The following is a 22,955-nucleotide window of genomic DNA, read 5'->3' on the forward strand; positions in this document are numbered from 1 at the left end:
TCACCACGTCATCTATTTCTCTTAAATAACCTATCCCCGAGTATGTACTCTGCTTCCATCAAGGTGAGTACTCACAAGATGACGTGTATCTTGTTAATTGATGCTTTTGAACAGCCTGGGGTCAGAGTCATGCTCTGAAGCCGTCCAGTGGCCAACACCCCACTCTCCAAATGTGTCCCTCGCTCCCCTTCTCCTCTCTCCTTCACGTGCCCCACCCCATCCTGCCCTTGCCCCAACAATAGTGTTTCCTGCCCCTAACACTGACTAATGCAGCTTGACAGCCAACAGCCTTGATGTGAGTGTCCATTTCTGTGTATCTATTTTGCCTCTGTTATCTCTTCTATGTCAAAGATTCTCATCTGATGGCCTCAGATTTCTTCAAAGGTGACTGTGACTGAAAGCCTTGGTTTGCATTAAATCATGTTTGACTGATACCCTCATTGTATAGGTTTTGTTGTTTAACAGCCTATTGCAGGGAAATTTCCACGTTTGTCCCCATTTTCCCCATCTGCGTTTAGACTTCCACTCTTATGTGTTTTCTTACCTTTCTTGGAATTTCTTGGCTTGATTTGGAATTGCTACTTTGTGGAATCAATTAGCAATGCCCTTGCTGTCATCTTGAATCCCAACTGACAAGGGGATCAAGATGGTGTGGAAGCCCCGGTTAGAATCCCAGTGGCAGCCAGTGATTTTCAGTGCTATCCCGGTTCTTACTTGGGGTGTTTTGTTGAGAGCACTTTGAGTTAGTATGCCGTTTGTGGGATGGTATGTTAAACTGCAGCAGACCTCTTGGCACCTTTCTTAAGAGTAGGCTGATGCCGATGCCAGGTTTCCCTCCAACCTTCACCCATTCCCTGAATATCCTGCTCCCACTGTACTGCCCTCCTTATACTTCTGACCTCTGCTGTCAGTCACCTTCTCTAAGAACTACCTCTACCCAAACTGACAGGGCTTTACGTCATTGTGTTCTCTGTTTCAGTTTTCTAATTGGGTTGCTTTATATGGCTCAAGTAACCCTGAATGATGTTTTTTGATGTATTTCATTTGTAACACATTGGCTTTTCTTTTTATCTAAGGTTTTCCCTGGGAATTTTGATGCCAACACAGTTCAAGAGAATTTTTTTAATCGCCCAATTCAGGCACGCTTCCTCAAAATAATGCCCCTGTTATGGCACAATAACATTGCTCTCAGGGCTGAAATCTTAGGCTGCTTCCATCCTTATCGTAAGTTAATGACTGCTTCATTTTCTCATGAAACTTTAAATTTTTATTGTGTTTTATGCATTGGCTTTTAAAGTATTTCCATTTGTTTTAATTTATTTATTCTAGTTTGTTTGTTAACCATTTAAGTGCTATTTAATATTACATAAGCACTTAACCACCACCATTGTCACATAATTTTTAATCCATTAAGTTCATTTAATAAATATAAATCAGTTTTTAAACATATTCAAAAGATTTTTTTTAGGGCTTTCAGACCTGAACTGATTATTCAATATTGTTGTAATACAAGTTTGTGTCAAATGGATTCAGAAAGAGTGGGTGTGGTTTATTTTACTTGGATGACCTGCACAAAGCAGATTCTTTTCTTTTCTGTCAGACTACTTGGAAATATTGATAATAAAAGGAGCCCATTGAAAATAAGTACCCACTGTATAGTTTTAAAAAATAGACAATGATTGAATAGTAATTTCTATCTGTTTCAATGCATTAAATTCTACACACCCCTTGTCATAGTCACCGTACAAATTGAGACCCCTTGTCCTATCTTGCCACTAATTTGAAGGAATGTACCCTATTCGCATAATACCACGCAAAGTGATTTGGACCATCTCTTCTTGCTCCCTCCCTTGCCTCACCATGCTATCTTTCACCAAGATATTTCTAAAAGAGCATAAACTGATGAAAGTAACTAGGTTCAAAGTCTTCCCTGTTTATGGGGGGACTGATTTGTTCCCAGAGAAATGAGTTGAACTGTTCTCTTATGTGCCATGCATGCAATGTTATGCAGTTGTGTATATTCATGCAGAAATAAAATACTAGAGTTCAGTAGGCCATTCCTTTCTTTGTGCATAATGTTTGATAACTTTTCTGAGTGGAACCCTATGCTTTAGCATTTTTATATCTTAGCCTTTTGGCATAAATTCTGCTTTCATATTTCCTTGTCTGTCCCAGAAAACTGCGCATATGAAATTTGGTGTTAAATTTCATATGGTCAAGCATTCTTGGATTATAAAACCTGATTACCAATTGCATAACATAACTGGCCAAGACAAACTTTTCTCAACACAATAGCTGAAATATAAAGATACTCAAGAGGAACAAACTGATGGGACTCCTTCATGTTTGAGTGGAGGAAAGTCATCATGGTAGCCCGGCCATGTCACCACCAGGTGCATGGAAGATATGAGCCAATGGTTCTTATTTCTTGGACATGCCTCATGCATGGCTGCTGGTATCAAGTGGCATTCCAGCTCTAATTCCAGCAACATGGGTCGCTCAACATTTCCTTAATAATAAATAGAATACCTGATATCCTGATATTGAAAGTAGATTTTTTTTTATTTTTTAACATAATCTTCTTACAGCTCAATACAAATTTGCGACAGATTCTGTAACTTTTTTAAGCCATTTATGAAGCAGGATTTTGGAAAGTCCTCAAAATAGGCCTCCTCCAAACAGGCCCTCAAAATCTGTGTTGGTGATGATAAATTCGTTCGTAATGAATTGTTTTCTGCCGAGCCATTTTTTCAAGTTTAGAAGTGCAGGTGTACACCATTGTATTGTCTTGATTGATGAGAATTTTTTTCTTTGCCAAATGACTATGCTTTTCTTTATTTCTTCCCTCGCCCTGTGCAGTAACAATACGTAATGCCCTCCATTTATGGTTTGTCCTTTTTGTAAGTGATTGATGCAGATAAATCTCAAATTGATGCAGATAAATCTCAAATTGATGTGGATAAATCTCAAATTGATGTGGATAAATCTCAAATTGATGTGGATAAATCTCACGTGCATCTCAAAAAACTGTGGTCATTACCTTGTCAGCTGATTGAACTGTCTTCAGAGCAAGTTTGCCATTAGGAGTCCGCTGTTTTGACTGTTCCTTTGTCTCAGGAGTGAGGTGCGTAGTGTATCCATGTTTCATCTGCAGTTATATATCGATGCGGAAACTGGTCAGGATTGCGATAAGTAAGTGTCAAACCAGCCTCTAAATTGACTACATGTTTGCATTTATTCTACACTGAGAGCAAATATGGCACTCATCTCGCATGTGTCCTCAACTATTTCATAAACTTTGATTTGTCGATCACTTGCAATCATATCATGGGTTTTGTCAATCATTTCAGAGTAAGTCACTTTCACTAGATATCCTGAATAATGTTCATCATTTGTGGATGTACGGCCACGTTTAAACTCATTTGCCCAATTGTTAACGGTCACAAACACAGGGGCAAATGTGCCAGGAACATCATCCAAATCGCCTTTGATCTCTTCCGAAGTTAAGCCTTTTAAATGAAAGTGTTTAATCACTGTGCAAAATTCATTGCTTTCCTTTTTTCTAAATAAGAAAAAGTTTGTGACTTCAATGAACTTTGAAAATGAAACAATGCAATGGATATATATCTGAAACTTTAACAGCAGTCTATTGAGAGATGAGGCTTACTAAAAACAAACCTTTGAGGGTTTAATTTGAGGATATTTCATTGAATTTTCTGATATGCAAACAGACTGCGCTTTTACTGCATATGTCTGGATAGGAAATGCATGTTTTACTATTCTACGAGTGATGTTTCCTTTCCAACAGCGCCTGTAACAACTGTCATGCCGGAAGTCACCACAACCCCTCCAGCTGAATGTAAACCATGTCCAAATCTTCCTTCAGAAGTGCTATCTGAGTGCTTGCCTTGCTCAGAGGGTCTCCTCTGGGATGGCACGGCATGCGTAAGGCGCTCTGAGTGCCAGTGTTACATCGGGCATATACCGTAAGAAATTAGAAATTAATCTGTTAGTTTTTTTATCTTTGGAGTGATTCTCTCAACCTGTGTGTTCATTAGGTTAATAATTAGCTTGTATTTTACTTGTCTTTGCATTTTGACTCAATGATGATGAAATTCTTGGATTCTATGATGAATGAAAGTGTGTATGTGTGTAGCTGCTAATTTTTTAATGGAACAATTCAATTTTCTTTGTAGTAAGTGTTAAAATCAAAATAATTTGATCATTTTCTTTCTGATCCAAGTATTTTTCATAAATTCTGACCTGAAAAATCAGAGTGTCTTTTGAGCCGGGATATATGGTAACATCTTCTTATCCTTGGACACATTTACAGTCCTAGCATTTTTTTATAGGCCACAAGCACAGTAAGACAATGAAAAAAAATTAAAACAAATGAAAAAGTATAATTATACCTAGCTAAAAAATGAAGCATCACTTCTGATATGTGTATGATAAAAAAGTAAGACAGATGTTTATTTAAAATGATTGGTAAAATGAGGTTCTCAAAAATTATAAGTTTGAAGTTAAACAATAAAATTGTTACAACAACATGTTAATTGGGAGAGAAACAGTGAAAAAATTAATGTTGGAGCGGAAGGTCAGCATCGCTGTTAGTCTAACACGCATTAAGTTTTGCAGCAGCACCACATGTGAGATGAAAGTAAACATGCTACATTGTATATACATTTACAATTTATTTGGGAATTTCCTTGGAAGTACTTTTAATGTAATATTAAAACTCTGTTTCTTATTACTGACTCAAAACATTTATTTTATCAAAATTTGCAATCAAAGCAATTCTTTTCTATACCTAATGTGGTAAATTATAGTCAGTCGCAAGCATTTTTCTGGCAAATCACCTTTGCTTACAGGCTGATTTTAGGGCATATTATGGAGTAAAAAAAGTGCTTCTTATTGACCAGGATATATGGTGTTTATAAATACTAGCCTTTTCAAGTCATTACTTGAATAATTATAAAGTGGTAAATATTGAACAATCCTTTAAATTAGTCTGACTTAATCCTCAGATGGTCATTTTAGGTCAAATGGCATGTCTTGAATCTTACAAACTGTGTAATTTTTCATCAATGACTGTGGGCTTGGGTAAATACTCTAATATCACTATTTAGTGACAAATGGATTAGTATTTATTTGCTTCAGTAGGGCACATGTTAATCTATTTATTTGCCTTGAGTACACCAACACATGGTTTCTGGAAGGTTAGGGCATTAGGGTTTATGGACATGGTTATCCAGGGACCTGAAGTCCACGGGTGCAAGATTAAGATGCTCTCTCTGCTGGGGTCATTCTTCCTCTGTTAGTCTTTTAATGCATTCCTATTCAAAATAGATATGCTGTTGGGACCATCTACAAAACTGAGGATTGCCAGCAGTGTACTTGCATGGTGGGAGGAAACCCAAGCTGCCATGAAGAGAAATGCCCCAAGTGTGAATTGGTGAGAGTCTATTCTTGTATCCAACCTCCAGCATGCACAGATCTTGTCATACCTGTAATAAGACCATTGTGTGTGACTCATTTTGACAAAAGGGATCCCTAAATTGCCAACAGATTTCACTGATGAATACTTGTTCTCAAGTATGAGTGAATGGCTGATTTACATTCCTCTTAGCGATCAAAAGATCTGGTGAATGCAGCGCATATTTATTGGAAGAATGCAATCGCAACGGTGCCGCAGATGTTTTAATGGTTCAATGCATTTTCCCCGTGTACCACTTCATCACTAACAAAGATTATGTGCACTCTTCTGAATGGTGTTTTTAGCCTGTAAAATTTTTGTTGCACAATAGCATAGAGCATAATCATTCTTTGGGAGTGCTATTTGACAATGAGGAACAGGTGAATCTCAGTGCACAGAGTAACTGTGAGAGCCACCACCAATTTCTGTCCATAATACCGGATGAATCCAAAAGGGAGGGTGCATGTCACAAAGGGCAGAAAATGTGCATGTTATTAGCATTATGCCAAAACATTCTAGCATTTTTTAAATAATACATGGAGATAAAACTTTACATTTTAATGCAATTACCCTTAATTTGTATTCAAGACAAATAGTAATCGCATTATTGACAGCATAAAATTTTATTATTTTAATCCTACTTATTTTGAAATAGCACCAACCTATTGAATCTGTAATCCCTAATCGCAGCCATAGGACTTTACTTGTACGTTGGTACTTCCTTCATTGCACAAATTATTTGAAATGTGTCTACAATGGAATGCAAAGTTATTATGGTGTTTTGTGACCTACAAACATGTAATACCATTGGATGTTGAGCTGATATGTGTCTTAGAATCAATGAGAGTGAGGAAACTCCTTTGACCGTGGGAAAAAATATGTGACATGTTTAAAAAAATTATTGCATTATTCCTGCCCCATGGACTATGACCTTGATGTAGTAGAAGGTCTTTGTGCACTCTAATGACCCCTATAGCTGTGTGGGTAGTAGTAATGATATTTGCCCCTAGTAGGGTTGTCCTTACCAAATAGGTCAAAGGGTAGGAGACAGATGAAAGGTATTCCACACAGCATCTGTTCCTCAGCTGCAAAGGCATCTAGCCCCAGTAGGGTGGCCATTTAAGTGACAGTGTCATGTTAAAAACACTATTGAGGAAGGCAATGGAAGGAAAACCACCTCAAATACTTATGCCAAGACTTTTATGATGGACACTATAATGACTATGAGTCCTCGAAACTACAGGACTCAGCCTGATGGACTGTGTGCTGAGGCCAGCAGCTGAGCAGGCAAGACCTCAGCAGTTGTCATCACACGAAAAACTTGCATGGCTGAGCTAATAGTGTCTGAAAATAATAGAAGAAGAATGAGACCCTTAATTAATTACCGTATTTTCCCATCGATAATGCGCACACAGAACTTTGTGGTTATCATGAATTTGTATAGATACTGTGTGCCCAGGGCTTCATAGTTACCTTGAATGTGTAGAGATGCCACGCATCTGTATATACATATGCATACGTGCATACGTACAGATATCCACACAGCAGTAATTAGCTTTCTAAAATTCTTCAGGTATTATTAATAACATTTTTTAAGGTATCCTGGTGAGATAGAAAATAGGTCTATATAATCACAAATATAGAAATAGAGACTTGGAATGTAAGGGCAATGCTGATGGCTAGGAAGCTGGAAAATATGAATCAAGGGATGGAGAGAGGAAATATAGACATACTTGGCCATTGCATGCTGAGACAGAAAGATAGCGGGGATTATTGGTGTGATGATGACAGAGTAAGATGTAATGGAGAGGTGGAGAATCACTATGGGGTAGCCATAGCACTGAATGAGAAAACAAGTGAATAAGAGGAACAAGTCGAAATTAGAATAGACAAGCTAGTATGAATCCAGGTACGCATGTTGGCAAGCAGTCTTATGGAGAAAGAAGTATCTCATAGTATACACACTCAGTAAGAGGAAATGATTACTCAAGTCTGGAAGAATGCAGTTGGGTGAAGGGAGAGTTGGGAGTGAGGTAGGAGAGTGTTGTTTAGGAGAAAGGAATAGCTACAGGGAGAAAACTATAGAGATTTGTAGGAGAAGTTGATTAATTATAACTAATGCCTGGTGTAAACACCACAGTAGACATAGCTGCATAAGGAAAATACTGGGAAATATGGGAAGATATCTTGAAATGTAATGAAATAATTGACTTTGTAATTCCTTACACTTTATTTAAAAAACTCGACCCAGGTTTCGACGTTGAACGTCATCATCAGGTCAGCATTCGACGTTCAACGTCGAAACCTGGGTCGTGTTTTTTAAATAAAGTGTAAGGAATTACAAAGTCAATTATTTCATTACATTTCAATATGTTATGCAAATTCCATAAAGTTATGCCTGAGACAACAAATTTTATGGGAAGATATGAGTTAGGTTATGATATTGTAGGTTAAGATTTAGGACTACCACAATAAGCTCACATAGTTTCTTGAGAGCAGATGTGAATTTGGGTCACAATTCGTTACTAATGAAGTGTGCTTTTAAATGTAAGAGAATGAAGAAGTATAAAACAATGGAATGCCTGAGACTTAACTGGGGCAAAAACGAAGGAGTACCAGGATTCAGATGATAAATTACGAGAGAGGAAGGGGGGCAGTGGAAGGAAGATGGAAATAGTTCAAAAAAGGAATAATGAAAGCAGTGGACGAAACAGTATGAAAGTTAAATGGAATAAGAGTCAGGAAGCCATGGATTACCGAGGATATGATTGGGAAGATGGATGAAAGAAGGAAATGGAAGACTGTGTTCTCCAAATTGGGAAGAGGGAAGTAAATTATTAGCATGGAGAGGAATTTGTTCTTCATGTTAGTTAACTTGTTTAAGTGTACGAGGAAGACCATTGTAATTGTCATTCCATGCAAGCTGGGGAATTGAGCAGTGCAACAAATGATTCCCAGCCCCGGCTGCGTGGTGTGCTTTCAGTGATGTCTTCCTTCCCTTTGCTCCTAGGGACTGAGAAGTGAGCTCACTCCTCAGTGTGGCTGTGTGTGCAAGCCCTGCCCCATTGGCACCAAGATATGCCCCACCTCCGGTGTCTGCATTGAGGAAGAACTGTGGTGTAATGGTATTGAAGACTGCCCTGATGATGAAAGGAATTGCGCAGGTGAGATGACCAAAAGGGGTGTGTATTTATTATTCAAAAGTACTGGTGAGATACTTGAATATTGCATGTTATGAGTGCTCTGCATTTCAGCACATAATTTTCCTTAAAGAATACATAAATACCATTCTTTCCCTGTAAGCATGGTTGCTGTCACGAAAAACCTGGTGGAAAAGAAGCTTCACTACTCACTCTAATACTGATTTCCCTCTGCCTTTGGGCACTTCTTTCACCTCAGCAACATATTCATACATTGTTTCAAACATGTTCTTCTGATCTTGAGAATTTTGATATTCCTTGTCTTGTGGATCCTCTTCTATTACATTCACCTGCACCTTTCTTGGTGTATCTGTTCCTCTCCCACTCCCTGCAATCATCCCTCACACATATCTATTTTGCCATTTGACTCTCATTCATATCATCGGCATGACCATTCTGGCATTGATCCCTTTTTCACACTTCTCTGACCTGTACATGAGAGATTAGTATCAGGGTGACCAGCCGTCCTTGAAAACCTAAAACATACCTGGAATGGGAAAAACATTTAGAAAGAAATCCTTCAAAAAACCTTGAATTGAACCGTAAAATATAAAGTTTTGGAGAATTAATTTTATTTCATCAGAAAACAGATAGCCCACATTTAGAAGAAAAATTGCTTCATGTATTTCATTGGTTTGACCTTAATGTGAATGACAATTGTAGCCATTATTTTAAGCGAGCAGCTTTCAATACATAATGTACACTTTAGAAAGGTAAATAGTTGTGCATCACAATTGTGAGTGCGTATTGAAGGAGCATTTGTACCTTAAATTGGGTTAACTGAATGCTACACCAAGGAGAAAGATGCGCATCTACCACTGCACTGCAACTGAGAAGTGCTTAGTGGGGAGTTTGATAATGCCACCACCCATGGATAAATAGTCCATGTTTGAAATGATTTCTTCAGCTACACTGTGTGCACTTACTGATAATCTCCTGTGTTATCAGGTTAGTATAGAATGTTTCCATGAGTTAATTAAAAGGCATTTCAAACTGCTATATCATTCCGTTTTTAACCATAAATATTTGTTTATTGGGAGGGTCATGGTGACTTCCTATTCAAAGCCATAGTGAGCTTGTGTGGACAGTCATTTTGTATTTATATTTCCTCAATGCTAGCAGTTAAAAATGCAAAAAGGCATCATGCCCTGGTTAACAATCATTTAGATGGTAGGAAAAAGTCAGAAGGCTCCCTCCCATATGGGACTCTAAAACTCAAATCAATGCTATCTGATTGCCACAAGCAAAATTTTTATTTGGGTTAACCATCTAAATTTTCAAATTATTTTTATCACTTAATTACCTTCTATGAATGTCTCTGTTACAGGATAAAATAATGAAATATTTTTGTATGTATATTTGGCATTGTTTGTTGGATAAGGTGCATTGGGGAAATGAGGTGGTAAAAATGGTAGCAACAAAACTAGAAAAAGAAATTGTTCTCATGGGAAACTTGGAATCGGAAACCAATTAATTCCTGGCTGGCTGCTCCTGATGGAAGTGCCAATGCCTCCAGTTTCACGGTGCAAGGTGTATTTCCTGTTGTTATACCATGCTTCCCACCATTATTACTCTTTATCTATGTTTTGCATCATAACCTCTGAATCTAAAATTACCCGTGTTGATCCAGGCATGAGCTCACTCATTGCTCCATTCGCTGCTGTGTCAGTCTTTGTGTTTCTGACAGTTCTTGAATTGCTCAGAAATCCAAAAAATATGAGCTTTTATCCCTTTCCCTTTTAAGCGATAAAAGATAATAGCATCTGGACTACGAGATTCATTGGGGGAAAGGCAGAGATGGTGTGAAATGCACTTGTCAAGTTAGTGCAAGTGAGAAACGAGACATTACTTGCATTGGTTGTGCCAAGAGCCATTTTTATAGCATCCCTGCTGTGTAGGTACTACACTATGATATGAGATTCACTTGGTAAACTTTCTTAATAATACTAATACATTTTATTTGCCCAAAGATCATATTACAAAAATACCAGGTGGTTGGCATATGTACATGATATAAGGCACATCAAAGAGGAGTACAGTGCATGCAGGCTCAATTGAGATACAAAATATAGAGTACTAAAAATTACATTTAATGTGACATAAACATACATACACACACATTAAATGTGAACCTAAGCACAAACATCCTTTCAAAATGGTGGAACATTAATATGAACTAGGCTAAGAGCCCTGTTATAAACTTAAAAGTATGGACTCAAAGATCAGGTTTTTGTTGAGATATTCATAAACCGAGTAGAACATGTTACATTGTAGATATCTCTTTATTTATGTTTGAATGCAGTAGTTCCGTTTGTATCCTTTATACTTTTGGGTTATTAGTTAAATGATGCCCATTTCCTTGGGCCCTAATTTTAATGCTTCAGTTCTAATATTGCTGTAATGGATATTGTGCCTTCCTCTGGTGTAATGATGATGGTATTAGATGCGATGGCAATTCATGAACAGGCTGATACCTCCGAAGACACAGGGATGGAGTCAGGATGGCTTCAGCACGAACTCTAATGAATTCAGAATCCATTTGGGTTGGTGCTGATTCTCTGAATTGGTGTTTGAGGATTTCTCGTGCTGATGCAATATTGTCAAGGTCTTTGGATGGGTTAATGATCATGGGTGGTGTATCTTGTAGAGTATGCAGCAGGAAGACTGCCAGCAGCAGTTAGTCATTGGTATTGGTGTTCACTTCTACCTCTCTCTCTCTCTCCCAATCCTACATCCGTGTTTCATTCTCTCTCTCTCCTATCTCACTCCCCAATTGCAGTGCAATCTAGGACATTCATTATGTGCCTGAATTGTTATCATGGCCATCATTCCTTTCTACTAATGGGAGCTCTTATGATTTTGCAGTTCCCATCCCTACCACCACGGTGTGCCCAGAGACGGAATGCCCTGCTGGATTCCACACTGAGATGAAGAGTGCGAACATCCATTTCCAAGAAATGGTGTCTAGAAAGTATGGTGGGGTGAAGGGTGGCGTTAAGGGTGGCATTAAGGGTGTTGCCAAGGGTGGTGCTAAGGGAAGAGCAGGTTATGCCGGGAAGCAGTCATCCAGGTACAGGGAGGAACCAGAGAGGATGACGACTACTTGTCCAGAATATATCTGTACCCCAAAGATGCCGACAACAACGGAGAGGCCCGTGGTGTGCCCTCCTCAGAAATGCCCCAAGGGTTATGAGCTGTCACAGGTCAGGGACGGCGTGCTGGGTGTTACCTGCCCAGAATTTGAGTGCAAGTTGGTCAAGGTGATTGAAATGCCCCCGCACAGTGAATCGGTGTGCAAAGTGAATGGGCGCAATTTTGAGACCTTTGACGGCCTGGAATATAATTATGATGTCTGCCATCACATCCTCGTAAGGGATCTCACTGATGGGAAGTGGAATGTTACAGGTTTGTTTTGGTGATTCTATTTGACATGCCCTTGACATTTAAAATATTATTAAATGTTCACTTAAGTCTGTATCATTCAATGTTCGAAATCAAGCAAGTAAAGTATCAAGGCAATATTTGATTCAGAATATGTTTTTACGGTTATTAAGTTAACATTATAAGATGAAAATAATTGTAAGGATTTCTTGTTTGCTTACATCATGCAACTGTCTCATCCTTCTCTTTATCTCTGTGCCCTTAAAAGTCAGCCTTTCACATGGATCAGTCTCAGCAGTCACAAATCAAAACTGTAGCCCTTCAAAATTGTGTATTTGCCAGGAATGCTGGCAGTTAGAAAATGTTTTCAAATGACAAAATTATGAGTTGGGTCATTTTTTGTAATCATTGGTTCATCATCTGTGGCATAGTTTCAGGCTCGCTAAAAAGAAAACCAAAAGCGAAGGTATCTAATTCCTTAATGAATCACTGAAGTTCTTTGTCTATAAAAAAACTTTTATCAGAATTTTACTCAGATTTGTTAAAAAGGTTATAAATATCTTGTGGAAAAGGAGAACAGATGGTTAGGTTTGGTCTAAATTTTTGCTAAGATTAGATTCTCAACTCTTTCAAATGAATGATTGAATAATTAAAAATGAAAGCTTATTTAATCGAATGTATTATTTTAAAAATGACTAAAGTATTCATTAAACATTGGCAAAGTTTTTCAGTTTTGATCGGCCCATTGCATAATTAAGTCATGGTGTGAACCAAGAACATTTGTTGTTCTCTAGCCCCTCAACGGTTCTAAATTCATTGGGTGGTTCACTCTTCTATACCGTTATGGTTTGGTGGAATGTAAGACCCCAGGACTTGCATCTGTTTGTAAACTCGGTAGTTTCAGGCTTAACTTCATACAAGTAGTGTATATTCAAAGAAGTGACAGATATAATATTTTTCCAAAGTGTCATTTAAACATAAGTGACCAGTTTTACTTTAATGCGTCTTTGCCAGAAGAGGCTTTATTAAGGTGACATTTGGTGATAATGTTCTTTAAGGTAAAACTGGTTTAGAAAAGTTTAAATAATAATGTGGAAAAGTACCAGGTCTGCCTTTTTTTTGGTTGCATGTGTTGTTGTAAATCAATCTTGAATATCCTCTAGCATTATCGCATTTGCCATTGTAGGCATTTTATGCATTTTTAGTGTAGATATTATTTGTGCCATAGTGTTTTCAGTTGAAAATGTCTTTCTATGCCACTGGTCATCATGAGGCTGTACTTTTCTGTAGCTTTGGCTCCTTAGCATTGTTTATTCTTAATCATTAATTTAATACTTATAATCCTCAATCAATATTGTGTGATCTAATGGATGATAAGGTTGAATTTTTGATGTCATGACGAATTGATTTAGTTACTTACTTAATGGCGCGGTAGTCTAATGAGTCAAGTGCTGGAATAGTAAACAGGGGGCCTGGGTTCAATTCCCAGTGATGCTTGCAGGCGCCCTCAGCCTCACCCATGCTGTGCCATTTCTCTAGTACCAAAACTCCTTGAGAGGCCTCGGGTGCGATACCGGGAAGGAAGGAACTGGCATCCTTTCTACCCATTGAATGTTTGAAAGTCTAATCCCACAGGGCTTGGCATTAGATGAGCCCTTCTACCTTCACCTATGAAACAAACCTTAGAGTTGATTTCTGTGATTTGGTTACTAACTAATAATATGCCCAAAAATATTTTTTGCAGTTCACAAAGATTGCAGTGAATGTCCTGTTTACGTAATAATATCCCAGGATTCTCATGTCTTGAAATTGAATAATGATTTAACTGTTGAATATGGTCATCATACCTACAAAGCTGGCCAGGTAATAAATGTTGGCAAATATGAAGTTTTGGATCTAAAATTATCTTAATGCTCACTTGTTTGTTTGTGTGGATCTTTTTGGCAGATGAAGAAAATTGGAGCCAAGCACAAGGAGTTTGTCGTTTCAAAAGTGGGAGATGCGATCAGTTTCAAGTCCCGCTATGGATTTTGGGTTCACTGGGATGGGAAAGCTGCCATTAAAGTTGGGGTGAGTATGCATTCCTTGCATGAGGTGGCCTCCAGAACACCTTGAACCGAAAACTATTGAATGAAATGCATTCCTCACCGAATAATTCCTTTGAAATGTAGGCATCTCAGAATTGGTTGAATCATGTGGATGGGCTCTGTGGTTATTACAACTATGATGCCAAGGATGACAGGAGGATGCCAGATGGGTCCGAGGCAAGGACAAACAAGGACTTTGGTGACAGTTGGTTCATCAACGGCTTCGAAGAATGTGAGACCAAAGTATGTCCGATTGAAATGCAAACCAAGGCTTGGGAAATATGCTCATTGGCCAAGTGAGTACATGCCTCTTCTTCTTTTGTGTCCGGACTGTGAGGAATACATTTGCATGCATTGCTGTCATCTTTTAAGAGTCATCTTTGCACTAACAACTTTCTTGTGCATGAGATGGAGATTGGTCAACTGATTAGAGTGGTTTCTATTTTTTTATCATCAGATAATATTTATTGTGGAAAATGCTCGTGAAAATGTTTGTTTGAATGGCATTTCTTAATCAAATGTGGTGAGGAAACTTAAAGCAACCATAGGATTGCATCTGGTGTGTTGGAATGTTAAACGATAGGGTATAAGTCCTACCATAAGTGTATTAAATAATTTGATATTCATAACTTTCCATGAAAATATGTCAGAAATCAAGAATGCATACTATAAAAAAAAATTTATTCTCCACTGACCGTACAAATCATGTAGGTATGGGATTCGTTAAATGCAAAGAAAAGTGAAAGATACAGGTACATTTTGGCACCATGAACATGCTTAAAAAAGAGCATATACATTGAATGGTGTAATTGAAACAGCAGGCATTATAACTGCTTGTCATTTAAAAATTTCATGAAATCAATTAATTGACTTTATAATTCCACACACTTTTTGTGTGGAAATACAAAGTCATTAATTTTATTTCAATATGTTATGCAAATTCCATAAATTTTCGCCGGAGACAACAAATTTTACGGAGGAATTAGTGTTGGATGCTCAAATAATTCTTTCATTGTCAAGATTTAAATTAATACCCTCTTGCAATATTACCCGATTGAATACAAGGAACTGTGTCCATTTGCAATTTAATTCTGAGTCTGTTGTCATGACACCAGCTCCAGACACTGTATGAGACCTTTTAGAAAAACTCCCTGTACATTTAATGTGCAGATGCATCTGATGTTACATTATCCAGACGCCAACAAATTCGCTACATCATATGTACATAGCTCATGTATCTTAGCATGGATATCTCAAAGGAAAATGTATGGATGTATATCATCCTATGTGTGCGTAGCCAATGCATAATTATCCTCTGTGAAACTTGTCGTCAATATTCAGGAAGAAGTCATTTTCCAAATGCAAGGATGTGGTGAACATGAATAAGTTTGAGGCGCAGTGTCTGGAGATGGCATGTAAGTGCCTGGAGGAGAAACAGAGTGAGGCCCTGAGCAAAGGCAAGGCATTGGAGTCTCACTCAGAGAAAGAATGCCATTGTGAAACTTTGCTCCATTTTGCCACCGAGTGCAAAGCTCATGACCCTTCTGTAGACATTGGTGACTGGAGAGTTGTTCATGGCTGTGGTAAGTTTGCTTAAATGGTCAGTTTAAATGAGCTACCATTATGATATCATTTTTAATTTAATTTTTCAAATTTCTGCCATCATTATTTGAATACTTGCTGGCTCTCTGCTTATTCCAATTTTATACTTGGTCATATCTCCATGTAAAAATGTATAGAAGTATATGAGGGATTTTATTTGAATAATTAAACAGGCTCAATTTCAGTTATTTATAGTTATTCTAATCATTCAAGGCTTATTCATCTAAGTTATTTTTTAAATATGAAGTTAATCACATCAAGTGACTCTTAAACATGTGTGTTTCTTTGTGCAATTTTTAATACCAAATTTCTACTTTTACAAATAAAAGCTGTGAACAGAATGTAAGTTGTATTAATCTCCCGTTTCTAATATATCTTATGTGCATCTGCTCTTTTCTGGCATGGTGGTAAATTGAATGTTTATAAACACACATGTATACAACATAGATTTGTTAGATATCAATATGTCTTTGTTCAAGTTATTTAAGATGGAAATGTATAATATTAATTAATGAACTTATTTTTTAAATTTCCATAAACAGCAGTATTTAAACAAATGAAGTGAAGTTAGAAGAAGTTGGAGTTTTTTAATTGTTCAAGCATTCCAATGTCAATGTATTTTATTTACAGACAAAGATTTATTCACAGTTTTCATTTGCTAGTTAATTCACGTATCATATAGTTGATGTTGATAATAAGATAAATGAACAAAGAATTTTTTGCAGAGTACTACAAAGTGTCTGTGCATTTGGTAATAGTGCCCAAAACCTAAAATCGAGTCATAAAATTCTATCCAAAAGTTATTTACTGATTATTAGGCAACTAGAATGAGATTTTAATCACTAAATTAATGTGTACATTTATCTTTTGGCTATTCATTATATTCAAATACCTTCACAAGTTAAAATGGAAACATTTGTATTACCAATGCATTCCAGCTGCTGAATGTCCTCCTGGTGAGGTTTATAAAGACTGTTACACAAGGCAGTGTGAGCCAAGTTGTGATAGTCTCATGGATGAAGACCCTTGCCCAACATTGGATCACACATGCTTTTCTGGTTGCTTCTGCCCTGATGGATTAGTTCGAAAAGGAAACGCATGTGTTGTTCCCACTGAGTGTAGAGACTGTGAGTATTCGTACATCATTACTTTGAATTACTTGTCCAGCACACTATGAACCATGTTGGTGCATTTTAATGGTGTTTCCATTTGGAAGTTTTTATGTGATTCATAATGAACATCTAAGGAAGATTTCCAATTCGCATATAATTACGTTTCAGTTTGATCTAACGTTAAAAGAACATAACTTGTGCAGAATTTAGTGTGTACAATTTGTTCTAAATGTATTGCTGAAAAATATTCATTTAGAGTTAATTTCAAAGTAAATTATCTGCTCTGTAAAGATTTTTATTCACAACCCAAAGGCTTCATGTATTATAAGAGCTGTCCAGGAAGGATCCATCCATATTTTAAAAAAATAGCCCACCCGCAATATTCCCCTTGGGACCTCACACACTTATCCCAGCATCCCTCTTTCACTTCTTATCAAAACAATTGACAAATTCCTTCTTTTGGAATAGTCATTAGCTGCCTCACTGCATTCTCTTTTATATTGTCAACTTAAAGAATGTCGTCATGCAGTTGCAGGGGACTTGCTCCAAGACACAAATGATGACACAGGTTTTCTAATAAAAGGTCATAACTGGAGATGAGTCAGCTGATGACCATTCCAAAAAAGGACCTTGCCGATTGTTTTGAAAAGTAGAAGAGATGCAAAGATAAATGTATGAGTAATTCCAATAAACTGCGGGACATGCTGCGACCGTAACTTTTACTGGAGTCATCCGCTAATTGTGCATTACAATGCCAACATTCCGAAGTGTAAAAATTATTTGTCTTGACTGGGATAAGGGATCGGGATTGGTGCAGTGGCTATTGTACTGGCTTCCCACCCAGAGGGCCCGGGTTCGCATCCCAGCGGTGTTGAATATTTTTCAGAGGTATCTCGATCCCTACTTGAGGTGCTTTGTGGAGGGCACTTTGAGTGAGTACGCCGTCCGTCGAATGGGACGTTAAACTGCGGACCCCTTGGCGCCTTTCGTAAAGAGTAGGCTAATGCCGACGCTGGGTTTCTCTCCACCCTTCATCCTCTCCTATCCATCCTCTATGGTGCAATTGACCTCAGCTGTCGGTCGCCTCCCCTAAAATACAACTACTTCAAAGGATTCTAAGGCCTCATTATTCTAGGTAGGCCATTTTTCTAAAAATATAGTATGGCAGTATCCTCTCCAGACAGACCTCATGTATATGTATATTTTAAGGTACAATTATGATAATTGTATTCTATTTCGTGTAATCAGTAAGGTGATCAAGAATTTTTAAGACACACTGCTATGGATACATAATTTCTTTCTAGCATCAGGATACAGTGATTTTATTTTCTGTTTCACATGGCATTTTATCATTTTTATCTTGTAGATAGTTTCAAAAAGCTAAAATTTGGTCGAAATTGAGCCTAAGATGTACTTGCATTTAAAATATTTCCAAGCTGGTCTGGGAAGAGAAGTATAGTCTCAAGAGATCTAGAAGAGGGTAAGTGAGTAATGGGAGAAGCAATGAGGGTGGTTTCCCCATTGCTCTGAGTTCATTGAGTTAATTTGTTTGATTTTTGATCATCAGTGGCAGGGTTGGTAGAAAAAGTTCACATTCTACCTACGCCATCAAGTTAGTCTGTCATTGGATGTCTTTTAGCACCTTTGCAATAATATTAACGATTTATTGACCAAGCATGCCCGTACAATGATAAAACAATACGGCAACACAACAGTTGTGATATAAATCATAGCAGCAATAATAGGCAGGGGACATGGCGGGAAAAAATGAGGAAACAAGTTTATGTAAAAAGAGTAAGGAAGTATGCACAAAAGTAGTAACATAAAGACTAGAGATATTGAGAATTAAACCAAGATATTTGACAAATTATTTCATGCATAGTATTTCAAATCACTTAGTTTTGTATTCAAATAATCAATAACACCGCAGTTATCATTGCCATCTCTCTTTGCATGATGCATTAAAAAAAACGGAATAATCAGTGCTAGCATTTTGCGATAATGTACTTCAACCCAATTTTGCGGGACCCAACATAGCACCAAAGGTGCATGAATTGCTGACTGCTATTAAATCACTGAAAAAGTTATGCTAATATTGCAGTTTTACAGTAAAAAATAGATTACGATTAATACGTAGCTAACGCCCCTGTAAAGTATGCAACGGTGTGCTTTTTCTCGGACATGTTGACGGAAATTTTCTCCGATTCAGTGTGTATGGATTTATTTTCGATAAATAAGCGCGAAGAGAATATCGTGTACTCCAAGCACATGAAATAAATAAGATTATCAATTATTTACCGAGTTTTACTCTCGAATGAGCTCTATTTGCTATCTCAATAATGCGTTGTGTTGGCCATCCATGTGACATAAGCTCACAGACGTATTTGCGACAAGTGAGTGTGCTATTGGTTGCATGAGGGACGTACAAATCAAGTGCCTATCGCAGATTTCAAACCCCGTGTGAGACAACCTACAACAAACATCTCAAGAGAACTAGAAATGCCGTATTATCCGACTTCGCTCCGTGGTGCGCATCACTGGTCCCAGAGTATTGATTCGATGGCAAAATACTTCTCAGCGGTGGGACTTGTCACTCCTAGTTCCCGCAACTATGGCCTCCTATCCTGCTTAAGTGCTGTTCTTTTAAATCCTATCTGGGAAGACAGTTTTGGAATGAAGCTAACATACAGACCCAATGGTCTCAAAGCAAACCAAGAGCACTAGTTAAACTCCCGCGGATAAACCTGATGAAATCACGAGAGCTTTGGGGGAAGGCAATCATTCGGACCAGGCTATAAATGAGAATCAAAATTTTTTCTCTCGTGGAAATACACGGGATTTTATTGCCGTTCCCGTGTGGCTCCCACTAGCAAGCAACTTCCTACGCTCCGTAATGATTCCAAGACGTCACAATGCGGCGGGCGGCAGTTGGCTCTGGAACCGAGATGCCGAACTGCATTCTCAGCACCTCGGCAGTCGAGAGTTGGGCCCTCTGAAACATTAATTAACCAGTGCTCAGTAATTAACTCTCTTCCTTTGTAATTACGCCGTCATCCTCATCAGCCGTTACAGTCGAGGTACGGAATGTATGAGATATTTTGTTTATTTCATAAAAAGCGCAGTGAATGATGCTCAAAGTGTGAGAGCCGGTATTTGAAAAATCAGTGCGCTATTTTTTCTATCTGCCAAAGTAATTGGCGATTCAATTCATGATGTTAATTAGTGCATTCGCGAGAGGACCAATTTCTTCAAATTTCATCTTTGGAGATCGTAACTTTAGCCTGTGTTTCAGAGGACTCCTGATGAGGTTTTTAACTGCGCAATTTTTTAACAAAATATTCAGTTTAAAACTTAATTATGATATGTGTGACTGTCTAGGTTAAATTTATCTTCCTATCCTATTTTAAACAGAAAAGTAAGTTTTTCAGTGGAATTATGACAGACTTGTAGTCCGTCAAAATTTCAAATGCCCCAAATTTTGCTGTGTTCTGATTGTAGCGCTATCCTATACGTTGATAGGCGTCTGTCATCTTTAGGATGTCACTGCTGTGGAAAGATATATTATGAGACTCCAAATGAATGCAAAAGGGTATCTAATCAGTGTGGTCACCAGAGTTCTTTTTTATTTATAAATGCTAAGAGTCAATGTGTTACATTTTGGAGGGAAGAGCAGGAAAATACTCTTTTGGTGGCAGGCAGTCTGGATTCAGTACCTACTTAGAGATGTTCAATTGCAGTGAGGTATTAGTTGACTGTATTGTTAAAACCAAGACTTTCTGTGTCAAAGTTGAAGACTGGTGATTCCAGGTTTCTCTCCATTCGTTCCCATTTTGTTAACCTACCACCCATATTTGATTATCATTATAAAACAAACTTGTTCACCTAACAATGCAACAGTTATGGTGAGTAGACCAGTGGTGATAAGACATCATACTTGATATTTTTAATATCTGTCTTCCTTTTTAGTCCTTCCTTTTCTGTTGCCCCTACATTGAAGCAATACAAGATTTGATAGCTCTATAGCATAGTGATTAGGAGTAAATTCAGCAATTTGGGTGCATTTATTTCCAATATGCTGTCCTTAATTGCAATGACTCATCTGGTTTCAACATAAAAATCAAATCACTGTCAAAAGAAAATATCTTGATTGTCATTTTAAAGCAAGTTGAGGTAGTAGATTTCAGTGTGGCACATTCCCAATTTTGACGCAATTCCCAAGTGTGGCATATTAATTTCCCTTGTCAAAATTCCTATAAGTTAATATGCCCCAAATAACCTAAATTTATTTGCATTTCATGCTCTTTGTGGCTTTATTGGCAGTGAGTCAAATGAGAAATGTTGAAAATGTTTGGGTATTGAAGAATGCAAAGTCTCATAAAAATAATTTCTTGTGCATAGAACACAAGAAAATTGAAAGTTCAAATCATAGCCTCGTCTAGGCAAAATACATTTATTAGAATGCTTTTGTTGTAGGTGGTATATTAATGGGTTAATGCAAATATTGCCCCTAATTTTGTCCAGAACTTTCATGCATATCTTCTAACGATCTAACCCTAATCCTTTTAATTGTAGTGTGGCTTAGCATTTTGATATCCTTTTATTGACTACTCGTTAAATTAGCTTCAATTTTGGTAGTTTTTGTATAAGTAGTGAGTCAATAAAAAATACTAGTAGTCTGCAAACCTTCATCATCTTTCATGTGAAAGAATTTTTGTGTCTTCTTTCTCTAGAAAAATGGCAATATTTTACTTTTCCTTCTCTTAAGTTAATTTGTATTTTTTTTATCCCTTTGCAATTCTACTTTTTGAATTGTGGAACTTTTTGATAAAAATTTCTCAGACCTGTGCAATACACCATGAAGCATTGGAGTACACCCATCAAAAACCACTGGGCTGTTGAATATTCAGTTTTGATGTTCCATAGTTAAATGCTATGTTGGGTTTCAGGTTCAGAAATGTTGCATAGGTGCACCATTTAGGCAGATAATCAATTTGTGGATGTGATTTTTGAACATGAAACCCTTGCATAATTTTTACATAACAATTTTGATTAAAAGACCTTCAAAGACTCTTGCGTATACCCTCTCTAGGTTTATTGAAGGGTTCCAAGTAGTTGTTGAAATTAGAATACTCATTTCATTTCGATTCTTCAACAACACTATATATTAATCGACTATTTATTGTAGGCACATGTGACTGTTTTGGAGATCCCCACTACCTTTCCTTTGATCGAGTGAATTACACTTTTAATGGAAACTGTACGTATGTGGCAGCGAGAGACATAAACCCTGCAGGAGAACATGAGTTCCAGGTAGGTTTGATATCATATATTTTATTTGCTTGAGAGGTTTTCAGTTCCTCTGTGATGGAACCAATATAGTTTTTTTTGCATAAAAAAACATGATTCTTAATCCAATTGAAATTTCTTGTAGCACTTATAATGTTACTAATACGTAAAACTGAATTATGATTATCAATATGAGTTTGGGGTGTGATTTGTGAATTGCATGCAAGTGCAAACAGCTGTGGGATTTTGAAACAAATCACCAGTGTAATACTTGGATGAAGCATACATAGTGTTGTATGGCTTAGAAACTTGGTCGTTGACACAAGATTATAGGTGAAGATTTGGAGGCTTAAGAGATATGGAGGAGAATGGAAAATATAAAATGGACAGAAAGTAAGACAAATGAAAAAGTACACTCTCTTGTGGGGGGAGAGAGAAAATTATGGAGAGAAATCAAGAGGAGGCAAGAAAAGCGGTTGCAGGGCATTTTTATTAGCGATGGAATGTTAATAATAATACATTTATTCATTCATTCAGTCAATGTGTTAAACATTATAGATTTCATCAAGTAAAAAACAGCACAGTTAATTAAGCATCAATATAAAATAAATGCAAAAAAAACTTCTCCTAGGGCAGGCAATGTGAATATTAGAAATGCATTTCATTACCATTGAGCTCTTAGAATTCAGCTGGTGAGTGGAGGGCTTTAGTTTAAAACAATGGGAATAGGGCTCCACTAAAATTCTGGCTAGAGATATCTTGCTTCAGGAGGTTGTAAGTTCATCCTGGTACAAGATCAATCTTGAGCCTA

At 37.4% G+C, this 22,955-nt stretch overlaps 1 protein-coding gene across 1 annotated transcript in view; it reads left to right on the forward strand.

Annotated features, from left to right (window-relative positions):
* The window catches only part of LOC139689673 (hemocytin-like), a 202,796-nt gene that overhangs the window by 135,077 nt on the left and 44,764 nt on the right, over nucleotides 1-22,955 (forward strand). The window contains exons 58-68 of the mRNA XM_071586862.1: nucleotides 1,077-1,224; nucleotides 3,809-3,986; nucleotides 5,350-5,455; nucleotides 8,487-8,640; nucleotides 11,542-12,081; nucleotides 13,802-13,920; nucleotides 14,005-14,127; nucleotides 14,229-14,440; nucleotides 15,486-15,727; nucleotides 16,685-16,873; nucleotides 22,044-22,168. Coding sequence (XP_071442963.1) covers nucleotides 1,077-1,224; nucleotides 3,809-3,986; nucleotides 5,350-5,455; nucleotides 8,487-8,640; nucleotides 11,542-12,081; nucleotides 13,802-13,920; nucleotides 14,005-14,127; nucleotides 14,229-14,440; nucleotides 15,486-15,727; nucleotides 16,685-16,873; nucleotides 22,044-22,168 — 2,136 coding nt within the window. The remainder of the gene's footprint in view (nucleotides 1-1,076; nucleotides 1,225-3,808; nucleotides 3,987-5,349; nucleotides 5,456-8,486; nucleotides 8,641-11,541; nucleotides 12,082-13,801; nucleotides 13,921-14,004; nucleotides 14,128-14,228; nucleotides 14,441-15,485; nucleotides 15,728-16,684; nucleotides 16,874-22,043; nucleotides 22,169-22,955) is intronic.

This window comes from Hetaerina americana, unplaced genomic scaffold, assembly GCF_022747635.1.
Source record: "Hetaerina americana unplaced genomic scaffold, ioHetAmer1.1.p SCAF_27, whole genome shotgun sequence".
Classification (NCBI taxonomy): domain Eukaryota; kingdom Metazoa; phylum Arthropoda; class Insecta; order Odonata; family Calopterygidae; genus Hetaerina; species Hetaerina americana.